The 20,780-nt window shown below is 36.0% G+C and overlaps 1 protein-coding gene and 1 pseudogene across 3 annotated transcripts; both read right to left on the reverse strand.

Annotated features, from left to right (window-relative positions):
* Nucleotides 1-2,440: 2,440 nt before the first annotated feature.
* LOC121784825 lies at nucleotides 2,441-6,712 on the reverse strand (annotated as a pseudogene).
* A 9,302-nt stretch (nucleotides 6,713-16,014) lies between these two features.
* On the reverse strand, nucleotides 16,015-19,399 carry LOC121784824 (G-type lectin S-receptor-like serine/threonine-protein kinase At4g03230). Of its 3 annotated transcripts, none has more exons than XR_006046789.1 (9): nucleotides 19,000-19,399; nucleotides 18,431-18,919; nucleotides 18,218-18,346; nucleotides 17,978-18,144; nucleotides 17,564-17,774; nucleotides 17,249-17,486; nucleotides 16,902-17,052; nucleotides 16,330-16,709; nucleotides 16,015-16,276 (listed from the first exon to the last, which is right to left on the reverse strand). XR_006046789.1 is itself a non-coding variant. In XM_042183065.1 (8 exons), exons 1-8 carry the CDS (start codon nucleotides 19,265-19,267, stop codon nucleotides 16,389-16,391), a joined length of 1,977 nt encoding a protein of 658 aa, XP_042038999.1. In that variant the 5' UTR covers nucleotides 19,268-19,399; the 3' UTR covers nucleotides 16,015-16,388. The 3 variants fall into 3 exon arrangements, 1 of the variants encoding a protein (XP_042038999.1); XR_006046788.1 differs by having other exon boundaries at nucleotides 17,978-18,147; XM_042183065.1 differs by having other exon boundaries at nucleotides 16,015-16,709; nucleotides 17,978-18,147.
* Nucleotides 19,400-20,780: the final 1,381 nt, after the last annotated feature.

Consider the following 20,780-nt stretch of genomic DNA (forward strand, 5'->3'; position numbering starts at 1 on the left):
TAATAAATTTAAATTATGTTTATCATTTTTTTAGTATTAATCATTCATTAAATGTGTTATTCATGGTTTATTTTTTTTATATAATTTATGACTAATTATATTTTATACCTTATATATTCTATAATTATTTATTTATATAATAAAGTATTCCGGTTCGACCAGTGGTCTAACCGGTTGGACCAGTTGAACTGTGAACCGATAGCCTTGCCGGTTTGCTCACTGGTCCGGTTTTTAAACATTGTTTAATACAATACTCCCTTCGTCCGCGAATAGGAGTCCCTTTTTCCATTTTAGTCCGTCCGTGAATAGGAGTCTCGGTTCACTTTTACCATAAATGGTAATAGGGTCACACCTTCCACTAACTCATTCTACTCACACTTCATTTAAAACTAATATATACAAGTGAGACCCTTATTCCACTAACTTTTTTCTACTCACTTTTATTAACATTTCTTAAAACTCGTGCCGTTAAGAAATGAGACTCCTAATGACGAACGAAGGGAGGGAGTAATATTTAGTTAACTTTATGGACACAAAATAAAGAAAAAAAAAGTATGGTGGGGCCATGAAATATATTCCTTTGACAAGTGGATTTGGTGGTGTGGGGGGACCTTGGATCAATTACGTTGTGTGGCGGTGAATTGGGAGTAGGTGTGCCAGCTGTCGGAAATTTGAGGACCAGGATAGAGGAGGCGGGACCCACAGGAATCTGCATCCTTTGATTGGCAGAGAGGTGTGTGGATCATTATTTGGTCCCCTGCTGACGTGTCGGTTCTTTATTCTCTGCGATCTGACGTGGAGTATCGCTTGGTCCAATAAGGGGTATTGGGCCACGTGGGCTGGATATGGTTGGTGATTTTGATTTCTTAAGCTTTTGGAAAAGGGCCCACTTTCAAATACTCTTTTCTTGTTTCACCGACCCTACTTCATTGCTTCTTGTGGCTGTGAAATGACCCATTTCACCTTCTTTTTCTGTTTTCAAATACCTTTGTTCTCTTTGAAAGGAATAGTAGGAATAAAATAAATAAAGGGAGTCTTGATTTTATATCTCATCATTTGCACGGTCCACCATATGGCATGACAAAATATGAATGAAGAATATGTAATATGTACGAGTTCAAATAATGGTAAATCTGCTGAGGTTTGAGTTTAATTGGTTAAATAACTATATCATTCAGAGTAATTAAAATTGTACTATATTTGTTGAGATTAATTTTTAATTACTCTTTCTGTAACACTTTAAATGAAGCATTTCTTATTTGATACAATATTAAATTTATGAAATTTTGGTTTGTGAGTTAGGTAAAAAGGAATAAGTAGAGATAGTGATATTTTTATTTTAGGAAATGTGTCATTTAAAAAGAGGAATTAAAAAAGAAACTGTGTCATTCATCGCCGGGCTTCGTGAAAAGAAATATAGTTATGATGTAAAACTTGATTAGATTTATTGCAGTTTCATAATTCATTTTTATTACTAGTACTACTATTTGATTAGTTAAATGAGAGAGCTTGATTGTAGTGCAAAGTAGAAGATTATACTTTTGAAGGAGTAACATTTTTTAAATCTAATATAAATCGCATTGAAAAAATTAAACGAATTTAAATAAATTGAAAGACAAATCTTAATAAATATATATATACACATAATGATTAAATTTCAAATAAGAAAAGGTATTTTCGTAGACAATAAATATGAAAGTTATGGGCTTTGTAGTATATAAATATAATCGGAGGGCATGGGCCTAATGGCCGAAATCATACCTGAAGAATTTTTTTGTTGCCCACTTGAAATAAATAGTAGTTGTAAAAGAAAACTAAATAAATCCTATAGTTTCAATAATAGCTTAACTAGTTTCAATTTTTTTTATTTGAGTAGAAAATTCATGCATCTAAAACTCAAAATTGCTTCGAAGAAGAGAAGGAAGGATTTATCCATCAATTACAATTAACTGTTAAATAATTATCTACTATTTTTTTTATCAAATACTACTATTTTTTTCGAGTTGTTATGAATGATCCTCAATATAACAATATTTCATATTCGTCCATATCATTTTCTCTTTCTGAAAAATGCATAACGCATTTTTTTGATGGAACACAAAATAATTCCAAGCATGTATGAAAAATAAATCCAAATGAATTATACTTTTAGCAAAAGAGTTTCTTAACAATGCGATAAAAGTAGTACGATATGAAATAAAACTACCATTCTTTTCACTTTGAATTGCCACACTTTATTAGATACTCTACGTGAAATGTTGTCCACTTTTACCATTTCGGTCCGTTCATAAAATGTTATCCACTTTGTTTTTTTTTTTTTCTATTTTTGGTAAATAGACCAATTTTCCACCAACTCAATACACTCACATTCTATTATAAAACTAATATATAAATATGAGGCCTACATTTCACTAACTTTTTCCATTCACTTTTCTTCACATTTTTAAAAACCCGTGCCGAGTCAACCATTGACAACATTTTGCGGAGGGAGTATATATTACACCAATAAATAATGTTTATTCTATAAAATTGGCTCTCACTTCGAATTACCATACACTCCAAATATATATGGAAAACATATCAATGATTTTACTATGTTGCTCACAACCTCTCATCACCGCCCTTGTGCCATACTAAAGGTGACGTCGTTGACGGAGACGGAGTCCGGTTGGGCGGACGAAGATGACGATGGCGTGCTCGAGAGCCGTCGCCTCACGACGAAGGCCGGCTGAGTCGGGACTGGAAGAGGGCTTGTCTCACTCCCCAGCATTACGACAACAGTCGCCATGGAGGGACGTTCGTTGGGATCTTCTTGGACACAGAGTAGCCCTATGTTTATGCACTTGATTGCCTCGGATTTCTCGCACGAATCCGACAGCGTCGGATCGATCAGGTTGAGGGACTTGTTGTCACACCAGAGTCCCCATGCCTGAACACATTGCAGCTTCAATCAGATATTGCAGATAATAATAATACACACATTTTAAGAAAAGATGAAAGAGTTGATCAAAGGTGTGATACTGATAACTCTAAACACTCACATAACCTAAGAGATTTTGGACTTGTTGAGGATTATAGAAGCCTGTGTTTTTCTTCCCACTTATGATCTCCAGCATCACACCTCCGAAGCTGAAACCGTCAGATTTGGTCGAGAATTTCCCATCCAACGCTTATTCTGGAGACATATAGCCACTTGAAGATGGCAGAACAAGTTAGTTTTAAGACTAACAGTCTGAAATAACACAACTTTTACTTGAACTTGCAATAGTCACACCACTTCCAAAGCATTTGTATGTTGCGGATTAGCATCGAATCAAGAAAGTTTTGTAAGCTTACTAGGTTCCGACCACTTTGTTTGTGCTTTCTTCTGTTCCCATGCCTTGAACGATCCTCGCCAAACCAAAATCTGAAATCTTGGGGTTCATATCTTCATCTAGCAAGATGTTGCTCGTTTTCAGATCACGATGAATGATTCTCAACCTCGAATCTTGGTGAAGATACAGCAGCCCTCGGGCTATGCCCAATATGATCTCGAACCTCTTCTTCCAGTCAAGTAGCAACCGGTTGTGCTCGTCTAGAAAACAAACACGAAATAAGATAAATATTTCCGCAGTTAATCAAGATAGAGAGTGAAGTACTATAACAGTATAGCTGCACTAACCAAATAAAAAGGCATCTAAAGCTTCTATTAGGCAGGTATTCATAAAGCAAGATTTTTTCACTTCCCTAGATGCAGTATCCCAGAAGCCTAACTAGATTCCTATGTTGAAGCTTGGCAATCAAGTCGACCTCATTGAGGAATTCCTTGATTCCTTGGCTTGAGCAGCTCGACAGCCTCTTCACTGCAATTTCATGTCCCCCCGGAAACATTCCCTACAAAAGTTTTTCAACTCTCAGAGCACATTCAAGAAGTCACAAGAGAGTGTTAAGAATATTAGTATCTCACATCGGTTATGTGACACAGTCTAGCTTAGTCTCTTGTACTATATATATGTGACCTATATTGAGTAATAAAATATATCTACATGCATATATCTATATTTTATTGTTCTACAGAGAGAGTGATGTATTTCGTGGTCACCTTATAGACCGGCCCGAATCCACCTTGCCCGAGCTTATTTGCATCCGAGAAATCGTCTGTGGCAGACAAGATGGAATCAAGATTGTAAAAAGGAAGATCAATCCCCTTGCCATTTTCTTGCATCAAGTTATTCACTTGTCTTTCACTCTCAGTCGAGAAGAGCACCGGATTAGCTTCATCGCGTCTGCGATTACCTGCAGGGAGAAACAAAGAACTCGGTAACTCAAGTCGAGTCGAACTAGATCAAACGTGTGATCCATTGTATCTCTTCTTCTCATGTACCTTGTCTTTCAGCCGCCCTCCTTCTATACAAGATACAGGCGGGGAAAGAAAGTAGTATAATCCCACCTACCAAAGCAACGATGGCAATCACATATACTTTTTGTGAGTTGTTCCGACTCTTAGGTGCCTGAGACTCGGGGTCGTTTCTTGCGTTCACCCCACCTGCACCTGTGCAAAGCCAACATTTGATTTGAATGACTCTTCCAATTTCACACAATCGACAGACAGGGAATAAATCACACAAGCCTTCAAACACTTGGGAGCAGAATTCCAAAGTTTTAACAAAACATTCAAAACCGCAACAGAAATAAGCAAGAAACTACCTCCAGATATGCGTAGAAAAAGGTTAATGCTAGCAGAATCAACACCATCATCCTGATTAAGATTTTCGACTACAGGACTCGTCCAATCCAACATCTCGAAGAACTCTTCCCCGTTCCTCTGCTGCCAGAATCGCCGTCTTCGAAATAGTAGGCCTGACACTTGCAATCGTTCAAACACACATCTTTGCAGGCTTTCTCTTGTCGAGCCTCATCAAACGGCTTGAAGCCCCCCGCCCACTCTCATAAGCGGTATCTTCACAAACGTCTTCCTACGGCTGCACTCCGCAGGCGGGACCCTGTCATAACCGTCAGAGTACATCCCAGCATCCCAGTCTTCCGAGGAAACAGGGGTGAATCCATAAGGGCACGTGCACATATGCATCATTGATGTACCAGATGACTTGCAAACACCGAACTTCCCACATGTGTTGTACACGCTGCAAGGATCATCGGGCGCTGGCCACACACTTGACCAGCTCACGACATTGCTCCGATCGTAGTACTGTATCTGTCCTGAAGCGTTCATCACCAGCCTTGAATTGGTGAAATCAGGTGTAAACGAAGATATGTTGAATCTATCTGTCTTTCCACTTTTCGTGGAGCCTGATAGCATTTCGACTACCAAGAAAGGCAAAGTGTCCTTCATGAACGAGTTAGGCTCGTTGTTTTTCCAGCGGATGTTAACAGATCTCTCGTATATCACATACACACCTTGCTCTTGCAAGAACGAGTAGTTTCCTATAGCTGGATTCTTCGGACTCATCCACGAGCTCAGCTTCACAGTATCGTTCAGTTTCATACCAGGAAGAAAAGTATCAGTTGGCTCGTCGAAACTCTGCCACACTCTTGCACCTGAAGAAGCATCAACAAGAACCAAGTTTCCGGAATCCAACAGCTGCAGTGTTCTGTTAGAACCTGCAGAAATCGCAAGACTTGTATCAGGGTGAAGCTCACCATCACCACACTCAACCTCGACATTTCCATTATCCTCACGAATCCGAACACCTCCACATGAAATGGGCAGTGGTGCGTCTCTTCTGGCAACCCACACGACGGTTCTTGGCGACACGTTGTAATACCATATGCCTAAATATTTGCCACCATTGCTATCGAAAAAACCGAGCTCAAATCGCCCCTTAGCTGATACAAGAGTCTTGTTAGTCTCCTTCAATGGCTCACCAACGCTGATGCTATCTCTGCCCTCGCATTTACAACAACACGAAATCACTAATAAGACGACGAGAGACAAGGATAAGGCTGTGAGAGAATGCATACAGCCCATCATCACAACAAGAGTGATGAATACCAGGCAATGAATAATCACAAAGCATTCTTATCATTTCCGAATGATTATTAATTTTCTTTTCCAAGGATAACTACTTTTGTAACTTACTGAGTAGAAAATTCAGCCCATGGATTATTCTTCTTTCACTCCTCCACAGACAGTGACTTGACTCACCATTTTCATTCCAATGTTTTTGTTTGATTTTTAGGAATTACACTAAGAGATAGTAAAGGACTTAACTTTGAGTAAATGATACTTCCTGAATTTATAATTTAATCCGATACTGCCATAGCCAAACTCCCACTTCATATTCAAATAAGTACAGTGAAATTAAGTATAAATGGCTACGTTTGGTAAGTATCATGAGCCATAGAAATTGGTTAAATCTGACTAGTTAGCAGAATCAAATGAAATTGGAAGTTAAATAGTAACTACTAAATGAATTTGATTTTTTAAAAGTTGGTATACGAAGCCAAAATTTATTATCCCTTACAACAACAAAAAAATGTTGATTTACTACATACACAATACCATTATCAAAATTCTGTGCGACATTTCATCAAACACCTTGTCTACGATACTCATACTCAATCAATTCTCGCCTCTACCTAGATATTTTACTACCATAAATTTTCTCTGTAGTTATCAGTTAACTGAAAAAGCTAGTAATTACTACGGCAACAAAATTTTGTACAAAGCTAATTCAATTCAGCGAGTAAGATGTGAGCCATGAAAAGCTAAAATTACTGACCCTACTGGCAGTCACATTCGTCAGTTGGCATTGATATTTCTCAATTATTGACGACAGTTTCCACCATATATGGAGTGCAATTCTACCATTGCAAAAACATGAATTTCTTAATTCTGCAGAAGATTAAATGAAAAGAAAGAACGCGGAAGATAACGAGGAAATCGGGTTTCTAGGGCACTTTGCCTTTAAAATAACGTAAATGTACCCATTTTGTTATCTATTCCATAAATGGGAAAAACGCCACTCTCGTTGGCGTGTTTTAAGTGAAAACGCCACCCGTATTGGCGTTTTACAACGTATGTGTCGTCGTATTCCATGTACGTTGAAAAATGCCGGGTTTGAACTAAAAACGCCAACCACGTTGGCGTGTTATAAAAAACGCCAATTCGGGTGGCGTTTTTCGTGTTGCCTTCCGCCGTGAAAAAAAGGCTAAAAATTCTCCCAAGTTATACACGCTAGTGGGATTGGCGTTTTTCGTCAAAAACGCCAATCCCATTGGCGTTTTAAGTGAATTTTGAGTTAAAACGAAATGCACCCAAGTGTTTGATGAAATGCCTCAAAGAGTTAACTCAAATAATATTGCTCCTGTTTTCCCATCTCTCAACTCTCAGACCCTCAATTTTATATTCTATCAATTTTATAAGAATCTGAGCTGAGACACGTAGTTAATATGGTGATTTGCGTGTTTTCATCAATCTTTATGCAACGAACTGACCATTGATAATATTAAGGTGGATACGCCGGAACTGTAGTGTACAAGACAAGTTGTTGTAACATATGGAACTGTTTAAGATCTATCTGCTTACTACTGACCGTGATATCGTAAGTTGCAATAATTTTCATAAAGTTAAATTATCTATTTAAAAGTAATTTGGTTATGAGATTGAGGAAGTGCAGTTTGCATGAGCTTGCAATATGATAAGGGTAGGTTTGATGATGATCTTATCAGAGTGCTTGTTTCTAGCAATCTTTTTTTTTTTTTTTTTTTTTTTTTTTTTTTTTTTTTTTTTAAATTAACTTCATATATTTATATCATATATATGAAGGAGGAAATTACAAATCAACTCCTATAACAAGGAGGAAAGACAAATTACGCCACCCAGGGTTCGAACTCGAGACCTCCAGGATGGACGCGGTATCCAGCACCCTTTACCGCTAGGCCAAGGGGCTTGGATTTGTTTCTAGCAATCTTATGTGCAGATGTGATATTTGATTGAATCCTCTTTGAGGCATTTCATCAAACACTTGGGGTGCATTTCGTTTTAACTCAAAATTCACTTAAAAACGCCAATGGGATTGGCGTTTTTGACGAAAAACGCCAATCCCACTGGCGTGTATAACTTGGGAGAATTTTTGCCCTTTTTTTCACGGCGGAAGGCAACACGAAAAACGCCACCCGAATTGGCGTTTTTTATAAGACGCCAACGTGGTTGGCGTTTTTAGTTCAACGTACATGGAATACGACGACACATACGTTGTAAAACGCCAATACGGGTGGCGTTTTCACTTAAAACACGCCAACGAGAGTGGCGTTTTTCCCATTTATGGAATAGATAACAAAATTGGTACATTTACGTTATTTTAAAGGCAAAGTAGCCTAGAAACCCGATTTTCCCGAAGATAACTCCTTCAAATCTTCAACAATTAGCCGATTTCATGAACGTGACGCGTCCAAAATGTATGGAATCCACTTCATGCAGTGTGCTATGGAGTAGTAATTTTTATCCATAAAACAATATTCAACAACAATATGATTATTGAGGGATGGACCGAAATGGAAAAGAGAGACAAATTAATCGGGGGATTGAGGGAGTAGTATTCAGTCTGTAATCTTCAATTCTGAATAAGATAACACCATTTTGTTTAAAATCATCAGTTTTCAATTTTATGCTTATTTGCATGATTAATTTGCTCCTCTACAATTGTAGGGGAAAAATCACTTTAAGAAGTAAAATATGCAATTGACTCATTTCTAAAAAATAACCACTATTATAAAAAAAGATTCGTATCAAATTTTAGATGAAATATTGTTCATAGTATTTAACTGGGAATAAGTCTTTTCTATTACTTAAGAGCATCTGCAACGGTGAGCACCGTCGCGTCCGTCGATCAGTGCCAGCGGCACAGAGACGCTGTCCGCCGCTGCCCTCGCACGGCTGGCACGGCGCAGCTCGATGCTTCGAGCACGTCCGTGCCAGCGAGCAGGCGACGTGGCAGAGTCTGATTGGCCAACGGCTTATCCGTTGGAAAATCATTTTTTTTTATTTTTTTAAAAATAAAAAAGAATACCAATGTGACATCCCTAACCCGAAACATGCATTATTTTGCATATTAGCATATTTTATTGTCATTACATATTATATTGTCATTTTTAGTATAGAGATGTTAAGTGTGTCATAGAGGATTTATTATTTGTTAAGATGACGGTTTAGGTGCTATATAAGCTTTGTAAAGTAAATATGTTAAGTGAATATTATGTGTGTGCACCAGTTACGTAAATAATGTATATATATAGCCATACACAACACTTCCTATTAATTTAATTATTAAGGAATAACCTTATGTATGTATTTGCTACGTGTAAGAGTTTTAAATGCCCAGCTAATAAAATTTGTATATGTCGTGTATCAGTTTTAAGTGCCCAACTAATCAAGCTGGTGCATGTTAATATAATAATAGTTCACTAATGAAAAAAAAAAAGAAAACTACTAGAGTGGAGAACGAAGAGAAAATAAAAAGGGAAAAAGAAAAATAGAAGGGCCGAGACGAGAAGTGTTTTGAAGAGTAAGTGTGAAGATGTTATAATTACTTTTAATAGTTAATTTGAGAAACGTTTGCAAGATTTACATATAAAGGAATAGAGATTGTGAAAGAGTACAAAAATATGAGAAAGAAAGATTGCACGAGATGATTTTTAAGTTCAAGCTCAAAGGAAAGGATGATAGTAGATTACGTGGTTTTCTGATCAGGTGTGTATAAATCACACTTTTAATTTTACCTGTTTTATTTGCTTCCTTGCTAGGTATTAAATAAAATGAATGATTTGATTATATGATGTGATCCAATATGATTATGTGTTATTTGATATAGATGGTGGAATATGATATGGGTATGTGATTGGTGCAATGAATATGATGTTGTAAATGAATTATATGATAGAAATATGTAATTGATGTTTTACATATGGTATTGAAAGTACACGAATCATGTGATTAAAGAGGATCTGTGACGGCCTTGTACTGGATCTGAAATTACAGAGGGACCTTTGAGTCCAAATACAGAGGGACCTATGTGTCCAAATATAGAGGGACCTATGAGTCCAAATACAGAGGGACCTATGAGTCCAAATCATAATGGGACCTACGGGTCAATCATAGAGGAATCTCGGGCAGATACCAGGCTTGACTGTTACAGAATAATAAACTGAATAGAGTGGCATATGCATATGAATATGAACTGGTTTGTGTTTAAATTATGTTATATATTGTTTCTGATTATATGTATTGATAAAAGAATATGCTTGATGTTTGTATCATGTGAGATTAAAGGTGGAAATTTATATATACTGAGTTGTGGCTCATATAAACCACTAAATTTTTCAGGAATAAGATAACAATAAAGTTTTGACTGATATGGGTCATAGGAAATCCACGTGTTATCAGGTTCGGCGGCTGACGCATATTGGGAATCTTCTCCTCCTCATAATTTTGCATGTAGATAAATGTATAGTGAATAGAGTGGTGAGAGGGTTCTACTACTGTGTAGAATGTTTTGAAATATGTATCGGATAAGTGTTGGTTTGAACTTATATAATATGGGTGTTCTATGAATTAGACACGTGTATTGATTGCTTTTATGATAATGGATTTATTTATTATAAGAGTATACGTCAAAGGGGTTGAGGTGTGACAACCAAAAAATAAAAAAAAATATTTTCCCAATCCCAAAAATGGCCGTTTTTTCCCATTTTTCTGTATTTTTTTTATTTTTGTTTTATTTTTTCCCCAAAATCATCTATAAATACACACATTCATCATCCATTTTTCACATCAAATCATCTCTCATTCATACAACTACACCTTCATCTCTCACTCAAAACCTCAAATGGATTTCACCCATCTTATTGCGAAAGTGGAGCGCGAAGAACAAGAATACTACGAACAATATCGTGCCGCTTGTGAAGCATATGTCGCAGCGAATACCCCCGCCTCTCCTCCTCAACCAACTAGATCAACTCACCGCTACATCCATCGTGACCGGGAGGGAGCTCACGAAAGGCTCGTTGCCGACTATTTTGCTGACCCGCCGCGGTTTCCGGAAGATTACTTCAGGCGCTGTTTTTGCATGTCAAAGCGCTTGTTTATGCGTATTGTCAACACATTGTCCGCCCGTGTTGAATTCTTCCAAACAGGTCCAGATGCAGCCGGTCGGCAAAGTATCTCGGCGTTGCAGAAGTGTACGTGTGCCATCCGACAACTCGCTACTGGGCAAACGGCCGACCTCTTCGACGAGTATTTGCATGTTGTCTTAAAAATTTTTGCGAGGGCGTTCGTACAACTTCGATGATGAATTCCTTCGGGCACCCACCACCGATGATTGCCAATGGTTGCTTCGTCTTCACGAATCAGTCCATGGCTTTCCCGGAATGCTTGGCAACATTGACTGCATGCATTGGAGGTGGAAGAATTGCCCGACTGCTTGGAGGGGGTAACACTTAAGCGGCCACAAAGGTGGCGGCCCAACACTTATCCTTGAAGCGGTCGCCGACTACCGCCTATGGATTTGGCATGCATATTTCGGCTTTGCCAGATCCAACAACGACTTGAACGTGCTCTATTCTTCACCCCTCTTCAATGATGTGCTGAATGGTGTAGCACCGACGATCGACTTCACCGTCAACGGAAATACATACCACATGAGTTACTATCTCGCCGATGGTATCTACCCAAGGTGGTCGACTTTCGTGAAGACGCTCAGCAATCCGCGAGACCCGAGACGGGTTCTTTTCGCGCAGCGTCATGAGTTCGCGCGGAAAGACGTCGAAAGAGCCTTTGGGATCCTTCAAGCCCGATTCAACATTGTGAAGGCCCCGGCTCGGCTGTGGTACGTGAATAATATCGCCGACATCATGTACACATGTATTATCTTACACAACATGATTATAGCCGACGAAGGACCGAGGGCAGCTAGCTTCTACAACGAGGATGAAGCCGGAAGCTCAACCGCGAGGTCTCCCCCACGCCGAGGTGTGCATACGACAGTGGGTGAGAGGATCGAAACAAGGCACACAATGCACGATACCCAAACCCATGTTGAGCTACAAGAAGACCTAATCAAACACATGTGGGTGAAATCGGCAACGATTAGTGGTTTTTTTTAATTGTGTAATATTTAATTTTTAGAAGTTTAATTATGAAAATTTTAATTTTTAGGATTTTAATTATGTAATTTTTAATTTTTAAGATTTTAATTATGTAAATTTTAATTTTTAGGATTTTAATTATGTAATTTTTAATTTTTAATGTATTTTGTAATATTATTCCGGGTATGTTTAATGTATTTTAATTTTGTGGAAATGTTTTTATTTAAATTGAATAATGAAATGGTGGGACCCTTGTACTCGTCCTTGCGGAAGAGCACGACTGTGGGTGTTGTGCTCTTACCTAAGAGCAGTCAGAAAAAGTGGGGCCGGGCCCACAACCGTGCTCGTTGGCAAGAGCACAGTTGTGGATGCTCTAAACTATCATAATCAAATCACGATACATAAATTTTTTACTCCTAAAATTTAGGTAAAATATTGTATTGCACCATATAGTACATATTGACATAATATGTTTTTACTATTTCTCAAACATTCTAGAATTATTAATATTTAACTATTAAATATCCAAAAATAGATATGTGAATATTTTTAAATTTTAATTTACTTTTAATGATGAGTATGTTTATAGTAAGGAAATATTAATTATTATATCTTCCTTAAGTATATATACAAGTGGTCAATTTTATGTTTATAAATTTTAAAATTACTTAATAATGAATTTTAAGTAAACATGTATACATAGCTAGTACACAATGAAATCATTTAATAAAAAATCAAATAGTCGGGAAATGTTACTAATAACTTAACTATATATAAATGTGGTTGATTTTATAATTTATAATTTATAAAATTATTTAATAATAATAAAATAATTAGATATAAATAACCATTTTCAGTTTATTATTTTGTAACTAATACTATATAACTAATTTAATTATATTATGTTATTTTGAGTAAATATGTTGAGGACACAAAACGTGTACTTAATAATAGTTATAATCAATTAGTTGAATAATAATATTAATAAATTAAATGTATATACATGTCATTGACTTTATAATCTATAAGTTTAAAAATAATTCAATAATAAAATAGTTGAATACAAATGGCTATTCACAATATCTTTTTCAACTATCATATATCCAATCCAATTACCTTTTGTAATTTTAAGTCAAGATGTCGAATACAAAAGAAAATAGAGTGAATTATTGTCGATTAGTGGATAATAATACTAATAAGTTAAGTATATATACAAATCTTGTTAATTTTATTATGTACATTTTAAAAAACTATTTAACAATAAAATAGTTGGATACGAATGAGTAATGACTATTTGCAATTTAATTATTTTAAGATTATCATATGAAGTACTATCTAATTTAATATGTTTCGCATTTTTTTGGTTAATATGTCTAGTAAACAAGGATATTGAGTCAATCACCACCAATTAGTTGGATGATATACTAAAAGTTAATTATATATATGTGGTCGATTTTATATTTTACAATTTGAAGGCAAATGATTATGCGCTCTTAATTTTTTTAACTCTAATTCTCATATATTTTCTTTAATTATGTTTTGCGTTTTTAAGCTAATATACAAATATTTAAATTAAAACTTTCATATTTTTCTAATTTGTTATGGAATTATTAATTTATTTTAAGTAAATTGTATTAAATTGATTTTTGTTGTGGTTAAGATAGATCAATTGAATCAAAAATCAAAAAATTCAATAATTTACTATATTTCAGATTAAATGAATTCAAGATTAATACAAGTTAAATTGAATCTAAATTCCAGCTTACTTGTTCAATTAAATTTTAGTCAAGTTGAATTTAGAATAAAACACAATTGTTTAATTAAATCAAATATTCAATTATAGTAGTTCAATTCAAATTAAATATGAAATTTCGACATTAGTCTTAATTGAGATATAATGTTACAAATATATAGTTCAATTAGTGAATTATTCTCATCCGACTATATGGTTAATTAGTACGAGAAATACTATGACATAAGTCTTGATTGAAATCTAATGTTGCAAAAAAGATAGATCAATTAGTGATTTGATTAGGTGATATAGTAGTTGCTTAATGTGCTTGATATCTAATAATGGTAGTTTATTATCATCCAACATTTTGACTTATTAGAGAAATCCAAGTGATATTATTATTTGTTTACATAAATTTTTTAATTTACTTCAGTTCTAATATCAAAAAAATAAATAGATCAAACAGTAAATTTTCTCATCGAGAAATACTAATGACTTAGTCTTGATTGAGATCTAATGTTGCAAAATAGAAAAATCAAATTAGCTATGTATTTTCATCCAACATTTTAATTTATTAGAGAAATCTTAATTATATTATTGTTTAATTAAATAAATTTTTTAATACTTAAGATATAGTAAAAAGTTATTTATTCTCATCCAACCTTTTAATTTATTAAAAAAATTATAATGACATTGGTATTTAATTAAATGATTTTTTATAAAGTGCTCAAAATCTAATACTATTACAATCTAAATAAATCAATTAATAAATTTTTTTATTTGCTATCAATACATATATTAATAATTTTTTTTATCATCTTGCTCATTTAATCAATGAGTTATTCACGAAATTTGAAGATCAAATAAAATAATTAGAATATCAACTATAATTAGTCCTAACATGAACATAGGCAATAAGATCTCATTTTTTTAGGGGATAACAATGACACACTATTGCAAATTAACGTGTATATAATCAAAAGCAATGCACTCATGTAGTAAGTTTCTCCATTAAAAGCAGTAGTAATATTGTGGTTAACTTTAAGATTTGTGCATTCAATTTTTATTGGAAGTATAAAGTGTACAATTAATGCATAATTTGAATTCAAATTCGAAAAAGCAAGAAGAGAGAGATTCTGGTTAAAAAAAGGTTAAAAAAACGAAAATGGGCTGAAGGTTAATAGAGTCTTTTTAATTTATACACTAACTATCATTAATATTTTAATATATAATTAATACTTAAATTTACTAAAATAACTTTCAAATTCGAAAAAGCAAGAAGAGAGAGATTCTGGTTAAAAAAAGGTTAAAAAAACGAAAATGGGCTGAAGGTTAATAGAGTCTTTTTAATTTATACACTAACTATCATTAATATTTTAATATATAATTAATACTTAAATTTACTAAAATAACTTTGTGTGATTATCCATAATGTGGTTGTTTAGTATAAGTCTTTTTTAAATCCACTACTTCAAAGAAATCAATGATGGACTACTTTTCAACAAACGAATTAGACATACTAATGGACAATACTTTTCAACAAATGAGTTAGACATACTTCCTCCGTCCTATAGAAATAAGCCATTTGGTATGCGCACAGATTTTAATACATAATTGGTAAAATAAGAAAAAAAGAAACAAAATAGTTAAAATTATACAGTAAATAGTGGGACTCATAAATAATAAAGTAAAAAGAATGAGAAAAATATTGCCATAAATGGATATAGACTATTTGTATGAGATTAACGAAAAAAAAATATAGCCTATTTCTATGGGACGGGGGAGTATATACTAACTATACAGTACATTATCAGCTTTTGAGGCCAGGCTACAAACTCTCACATAATGTACATGCCATCGCATAGGTAAGACCTTAATAAGTATTCATGGTCTCACCATTTATTTATTTTTATTCTACAATTTCATATATACTTCTCGTCCCATCGCATAATAGATGTCACACTTTCATTTTTTATTTGTCCTACAAAAAATTTCACATTTCTTTTTTTAGAAAAAAATTCTCTCTCACATTAATATAAATATATTATTTTCTCTCTCTACTTAACATACAAAACAACATTTCCTAAAATCTGGTGTCATTATCCATTGTGAGAGTATTTATCAAAATTTATGATATTTTTAAAATTCAAATAAATTATTAAAATGTTCAAACCTAAAATCCTAAAAATAACACAATCTTAACAAATAAAAAAAATTACAAACTAGTGTAATTCTAATTGGCATACTTTAGAGTATTTTCTTAGTGAATGAATCCAATCCATTTATGTATCCATATACTAATTCTCACCCCCAGTTTTACTTACTGCATTGTCTTCTCCTTCTTCCGTTTTGCCGCTTTTGACCAATGGAACGGTTATCACACGAGTCCACATCACATGTCCTCGTACTTGAAAGGCTGGCTTGGATCGATCCATATATAGGCTAGGCTCAGTGATCCGGACCGCTCGTCCATATTTATTAGATAATATTGGTATCAACCCCCCCCCCCCCACTATTTTATTATTTTCTGCATCCGCCACTAGAACTGTGAATACAAGTATAAAACCTCTCGTCATCGTCCTTGCTCCATAGTAAGGGTGAGGTCGTTGACGGAGATCGTTTTTGGTTTCGTAGAGGCAGATGATGATGACGACGACGTGCTTGAAAGCCGTCGCCGCACAACGAATGCCGGCTGAGATGGGAGGGGAAGAGGGTTGGTCTTGCTCCCCAGCATCACGACAACGGTTGCCATGGAGGGCCGGTCATCGGGGTCTTCTTGGACACATAGTAGTCCGATGTTTATGCACTTGATCACTTCGGATTTCTCACATGATTCGAGCAACGTTGGATCGATCATGTCTATGGCCTTGTTGTCACACCACAATCTCCATGTCTAAATACAATGCAACTTCAATCAGCCAAAGCATACCTAAGTTTCTAATAATAATAGTAATAATAACCTAAACATAAACACACAAATGCAAGAATTGAATATGTAATAACACTCGAACTTGTAATTTGTTTGATAATAAAAACCTATAAGTGTTCACATGAATGAAAGAATTGAAGGTGTAATGCCACTCACATAGCCTAGTAGATTCATGACTTGTTCTGGATTATAGAATCCTGTGTTCTTCCTCCCACTTAGTATCTCAAGCATTACAACTCCGAAGCTGAAAATATCAGATTTGGTCGAGAACTTCCCATCCAACGCGTACTCCGGAGACATATAGCCACTTGAACATAGCAAAACTAGTTAGTATCTGTATGAAATAACACAATGTTGCAATTTTCGCACGACTTATAGAACGTTGCAATTACATCACATTTTTGGAATGTTGCAAATGCAAAATTAGATAGCGGTATTGTGATAGTTGTGTTACTATTGCAGACTCAGATAAGCACTGAATCAATTAAGTTTTGTAGACTTACTAGGTTCCGACCACTTTGTTTGTGCTTGCCTCTGTTCTCTTGCCTTCAACGATCCTTGCCAAACCAAAATCAGAAATCTTGGGGTTCATATCTTCATCTAGCAAGATGTTGCTCGTTTTTAGATCGCGATGAATGATTCTCAACCTCGAATCTTGGTGAAGATACAGCAGCCCTCGAGCAATCCCCAAGATGATGTCAGACCTCCTCTTCCAGTCGAGTAGCAAGCGATTGTGTTCGTCTAGAAAAGAATGTGATGAAGAATACGTGTATGTAGATAACTCAATTAAACAGTATTAGACATTTAATTATGCTAACCAAATATGAAGGCATCCAAGCTTCTGTTAGGCATGTATTCATATAGCAAGATTTTCTCATCTCCCTTGATGCAGTATCCCAGAAGCCTTACAAGATTCCTATGTTGAAGCTTGGCAATTAAGACGACCTCGTTGAGAAATTCCTCGACTCCCTGACCTGAGCAGCTCGATAGCCTCTTCACCGCGACTTCAAGTCCTTCCCGAAACTTCCCCTGCGCGAAGGTTTTACAGCCATTATAATGATGTATTCCATCTGTCCCTGACTTCAAAACTCGTATACCAAGAAGTGGGCAAAGTTACTCTTTTTACCTCTTAATGCATTGAAAACCATATAGAGTAAAGAGTTTGTGTTGTTGACAAAGGATAAATAGGAAGTTTTACATTAGTTTTTCTTTAAATTTCTGAAATAGTATACCTTATAAACCGGCCCAAATCCACCTTGCCCGAGCTTATGGGCGTTTGAGAAGTTATCAGTGGCACATAAGATCATGTCCAAATCGTAGAAAGGAACATCAATGGCTTTGACATTTTCAAGCATCAAGTCATTTACTTGTCTTTCACCTTCACTGCTCTCCAAATTTCCTGCTGAAATCAAGAAATCAAAATTTCATTGAGCTGAACTGGAATTTTGATTTTTGTTTTCTCATACATTTACCTTGTTGTTTTGCCTTCTTTCTTCGATAGAAGACATAGCTTGAGCACGAAACTAGTATAAGTGCCACAGCCACAACAGAAACTAGAATTCTGTTTCTTCTCTTGTAGTCATTCCCCGAGTTTCTCAAGGCTGCAGTAGTGGAAGAAAGAAGATAACAGTCATAATTTCTTCACAATGAAGGTATTTTCTTGATTAGTCTCATAAAAAACAAACCTTCACTACAATTTGCCAAAGAGCCATTCCATTGATAGCCCTCTCTACAGTAGCATCTCGACCCATTGCCCCTATCATGGCAATCTGAAGTAGGCCAATCTTCACAGCCCATCGACGAATCACAGCTTGGCTCCGATGGAGGCTTCCAACCGATCTCTACTTGATGAGGACCAGTAATAGGTTCGAAATAGCACCAGTTAGTTACAGTGAATGGCAAAGAGTGATTGAGAGTCACCACATGGGTAGATGAGTTTCTGCCGTTACAAGTTTGGGCAGTTTCTGAGCCAACTAGAATAGAAAATCTAAGATTCTCCTTATCAATGGCGGTGACTTGGTACTTCCCACTTAATGTGTTGAAGATGGTAATGTCATTGCACTCAAAACTATCATACGAAGAGTCACCACAACTAGGACCTGTGCTTAGAGGATACGGTATGTGAATTGAGCTGGTGGTGCCACACGGTTCACAGGTTCGCGCTGTGGAGTTTGCTGCAGATCACAATATGATCAGAGATACAGAATAGTGGAAACAACAGAAACAGAACAAGCATTTGGTGAAGTAATTTTACCGTCGGAGACACGTAGAGAGAGGCTAATGCTACCATCCATGGAATCTTGATGAAGATTTTCAACATTGTCCATCCAAATCCAGCATTTTCCATTAGTACTAGTTTCTCTGCCACGCGGATCATCATCTTTAAAATAGTAAGCCTGGCATTTGCATTCATTCAAACATGTCTCTTTGCATGACGCCTCGTTCTCAGCTTGATCAAATGGCTTGATGCCACCCCAACTCTCATGAGCGTTATATTCAAGAATGATCTTCTGCGGTTGCATTCTGAAATCACCCTTTCACAGCCTTCAGAGTATCGCCCACCTTCCCAATCCTCCAACGAAACCGGGCTGAAACCAGGAGGACAATGACACAGCACCTTGCTCTTTGCATTGCACACACCAAACTTCCCACAAATGTTGTACTTGCTGCAAGGACCTTCGGGTACTGACCACAACAAAGACCAACTCCTACCATCACTCAATCTGTAAAATTGCATCTCACCGGAAGAGTTCATCACAAGCCTTGATGTTGTTGTAATGCTATAATTGGAAAGTAGTCGTTCTACAAAAAAAGGTATGGTGTTCTTCATGAATGAATTGCGCTCATTGCTTTTCCAGTAAGTATTTAGAGGTTTCTCAATTATTTCACATATTCCTTGATCTTGCCTAAAAGAATAATTCCCAGTCCTGGGATCACTTGGACTACCCCACGAGCTCAATATAACAGTATCATTCAGTATCATACCGGGAAGAAATGTATCAGTTGGTTCATCGAAACTCTGCCACACTCTTGCACCTGAAAAAGCATCAACAAGAACCAAGTTCCCACTATCCAACAACTGCAGTGTTAGGTTAGAGGCTCTAGATCCCAGTGAGCCCACAGAGTGTGTAATGAGGGCAACCCGTCCATTTCCATTACCACACACGACCTCAGCATTTCCACCATCTTCTCGAATCTGAATCCCTTCACACGAACTGGGCAGTGGCTCGTCTCGTCGTGCAACCCACACAACGGTTCTTGGAACCAACTTGTGATACCATATGGCCACATATCTCTCCCATTCTCAGCTGTGAAGAAACCTAGCTCGAACTTGTTCCTAGCTGATACAAGAGCTTGATCACCAAACAACGGGTTAGCCACATCGATGCTATCTCTAGCCTCACAAATCAAACGAGACGAAGTAAATAAAAACGCGATAACAACTAATGCAGAAACAAAGAGAGAACCCATTCTGCTCAACTCCAATCAATCAAGAAAAACACATTTTATCATATGCAAAATGCTGACACATTCAATTTCCTCAACATGCCAATAGCATCATATAAAATTGAGAACAATCAACCAAAGCACATGCAAGTTGCACCAAAGTAAAACAAGTCTATCGCTGTAGAAAATGACAGCAACCTACCAAATTTATTTATGTTTTGTGCATCGTCTTACACCAACTCTTCTGGTTTTTTATACATAGTTTATCAACTTATGGTTGTTTTCAACTCATTTTTGCAAACAGCATTAGCCAAGTCTCACACACAAACAAAAAAAAACAATGCGTTAAACTTGAATAACCTTTATGCTTCTCTACCCAGCCAATTTGCTACCATCAATGTATGAATTAGTTCTTTGACTAGGGCTAATTCAAATCAGAATTTGGGGCGGCAGATGATTCAGAACCCCCCAATTACTTGCCACAATTCTGCAATAATTTTCCACTGATCACTTACAATAAAAAAGTGTGTTTATGCAATTAAGCAAAATACGCAGCTAAAATCCTTTTGATTTATCTAGATCATGACA

This window comes from Salvia splendens, chromosome 21, assembly GCF_004379255.2.
Source record: "Salvia splendens isolate huo1 chromosome 21, SspV2, whole genome shotgun sequence".
Classification (NCBI taxonomy): Eukaryota; Viridiplantae; Streptophyta; class Magnoliopsida; order Lamiales; family Lamiaceae; genus Salvia; species Salvia splendens.

What these genes read in the sequence shown, in the direction of transcription:
- LOC121784824 (XM_042183065.1), bottom strand. Translation starts at nt 19,267, where the DNA reads ATGCAACCGCAGAAGATCATTCTTGAATATAACGCTCATGAGAGTTGG. An exon ending in CTCTCTACGTGTCTCCGACG is followed by an intron (nt 18,920 to 18,999) that starts GTAAAATTACTT and finishes TGTGATCTGCAG; the next exon opens with CAAACTCCACAGCGCGAACC. An exon ending in TCATGAATCTACTAGGCTAT is followed by an intron (nt 16,710 to 16,901) that starts GTGAGTGGCATT and finishes CATTGTATTTAG; the next exon opens with ACATGGAGATTGTGGTGTGA.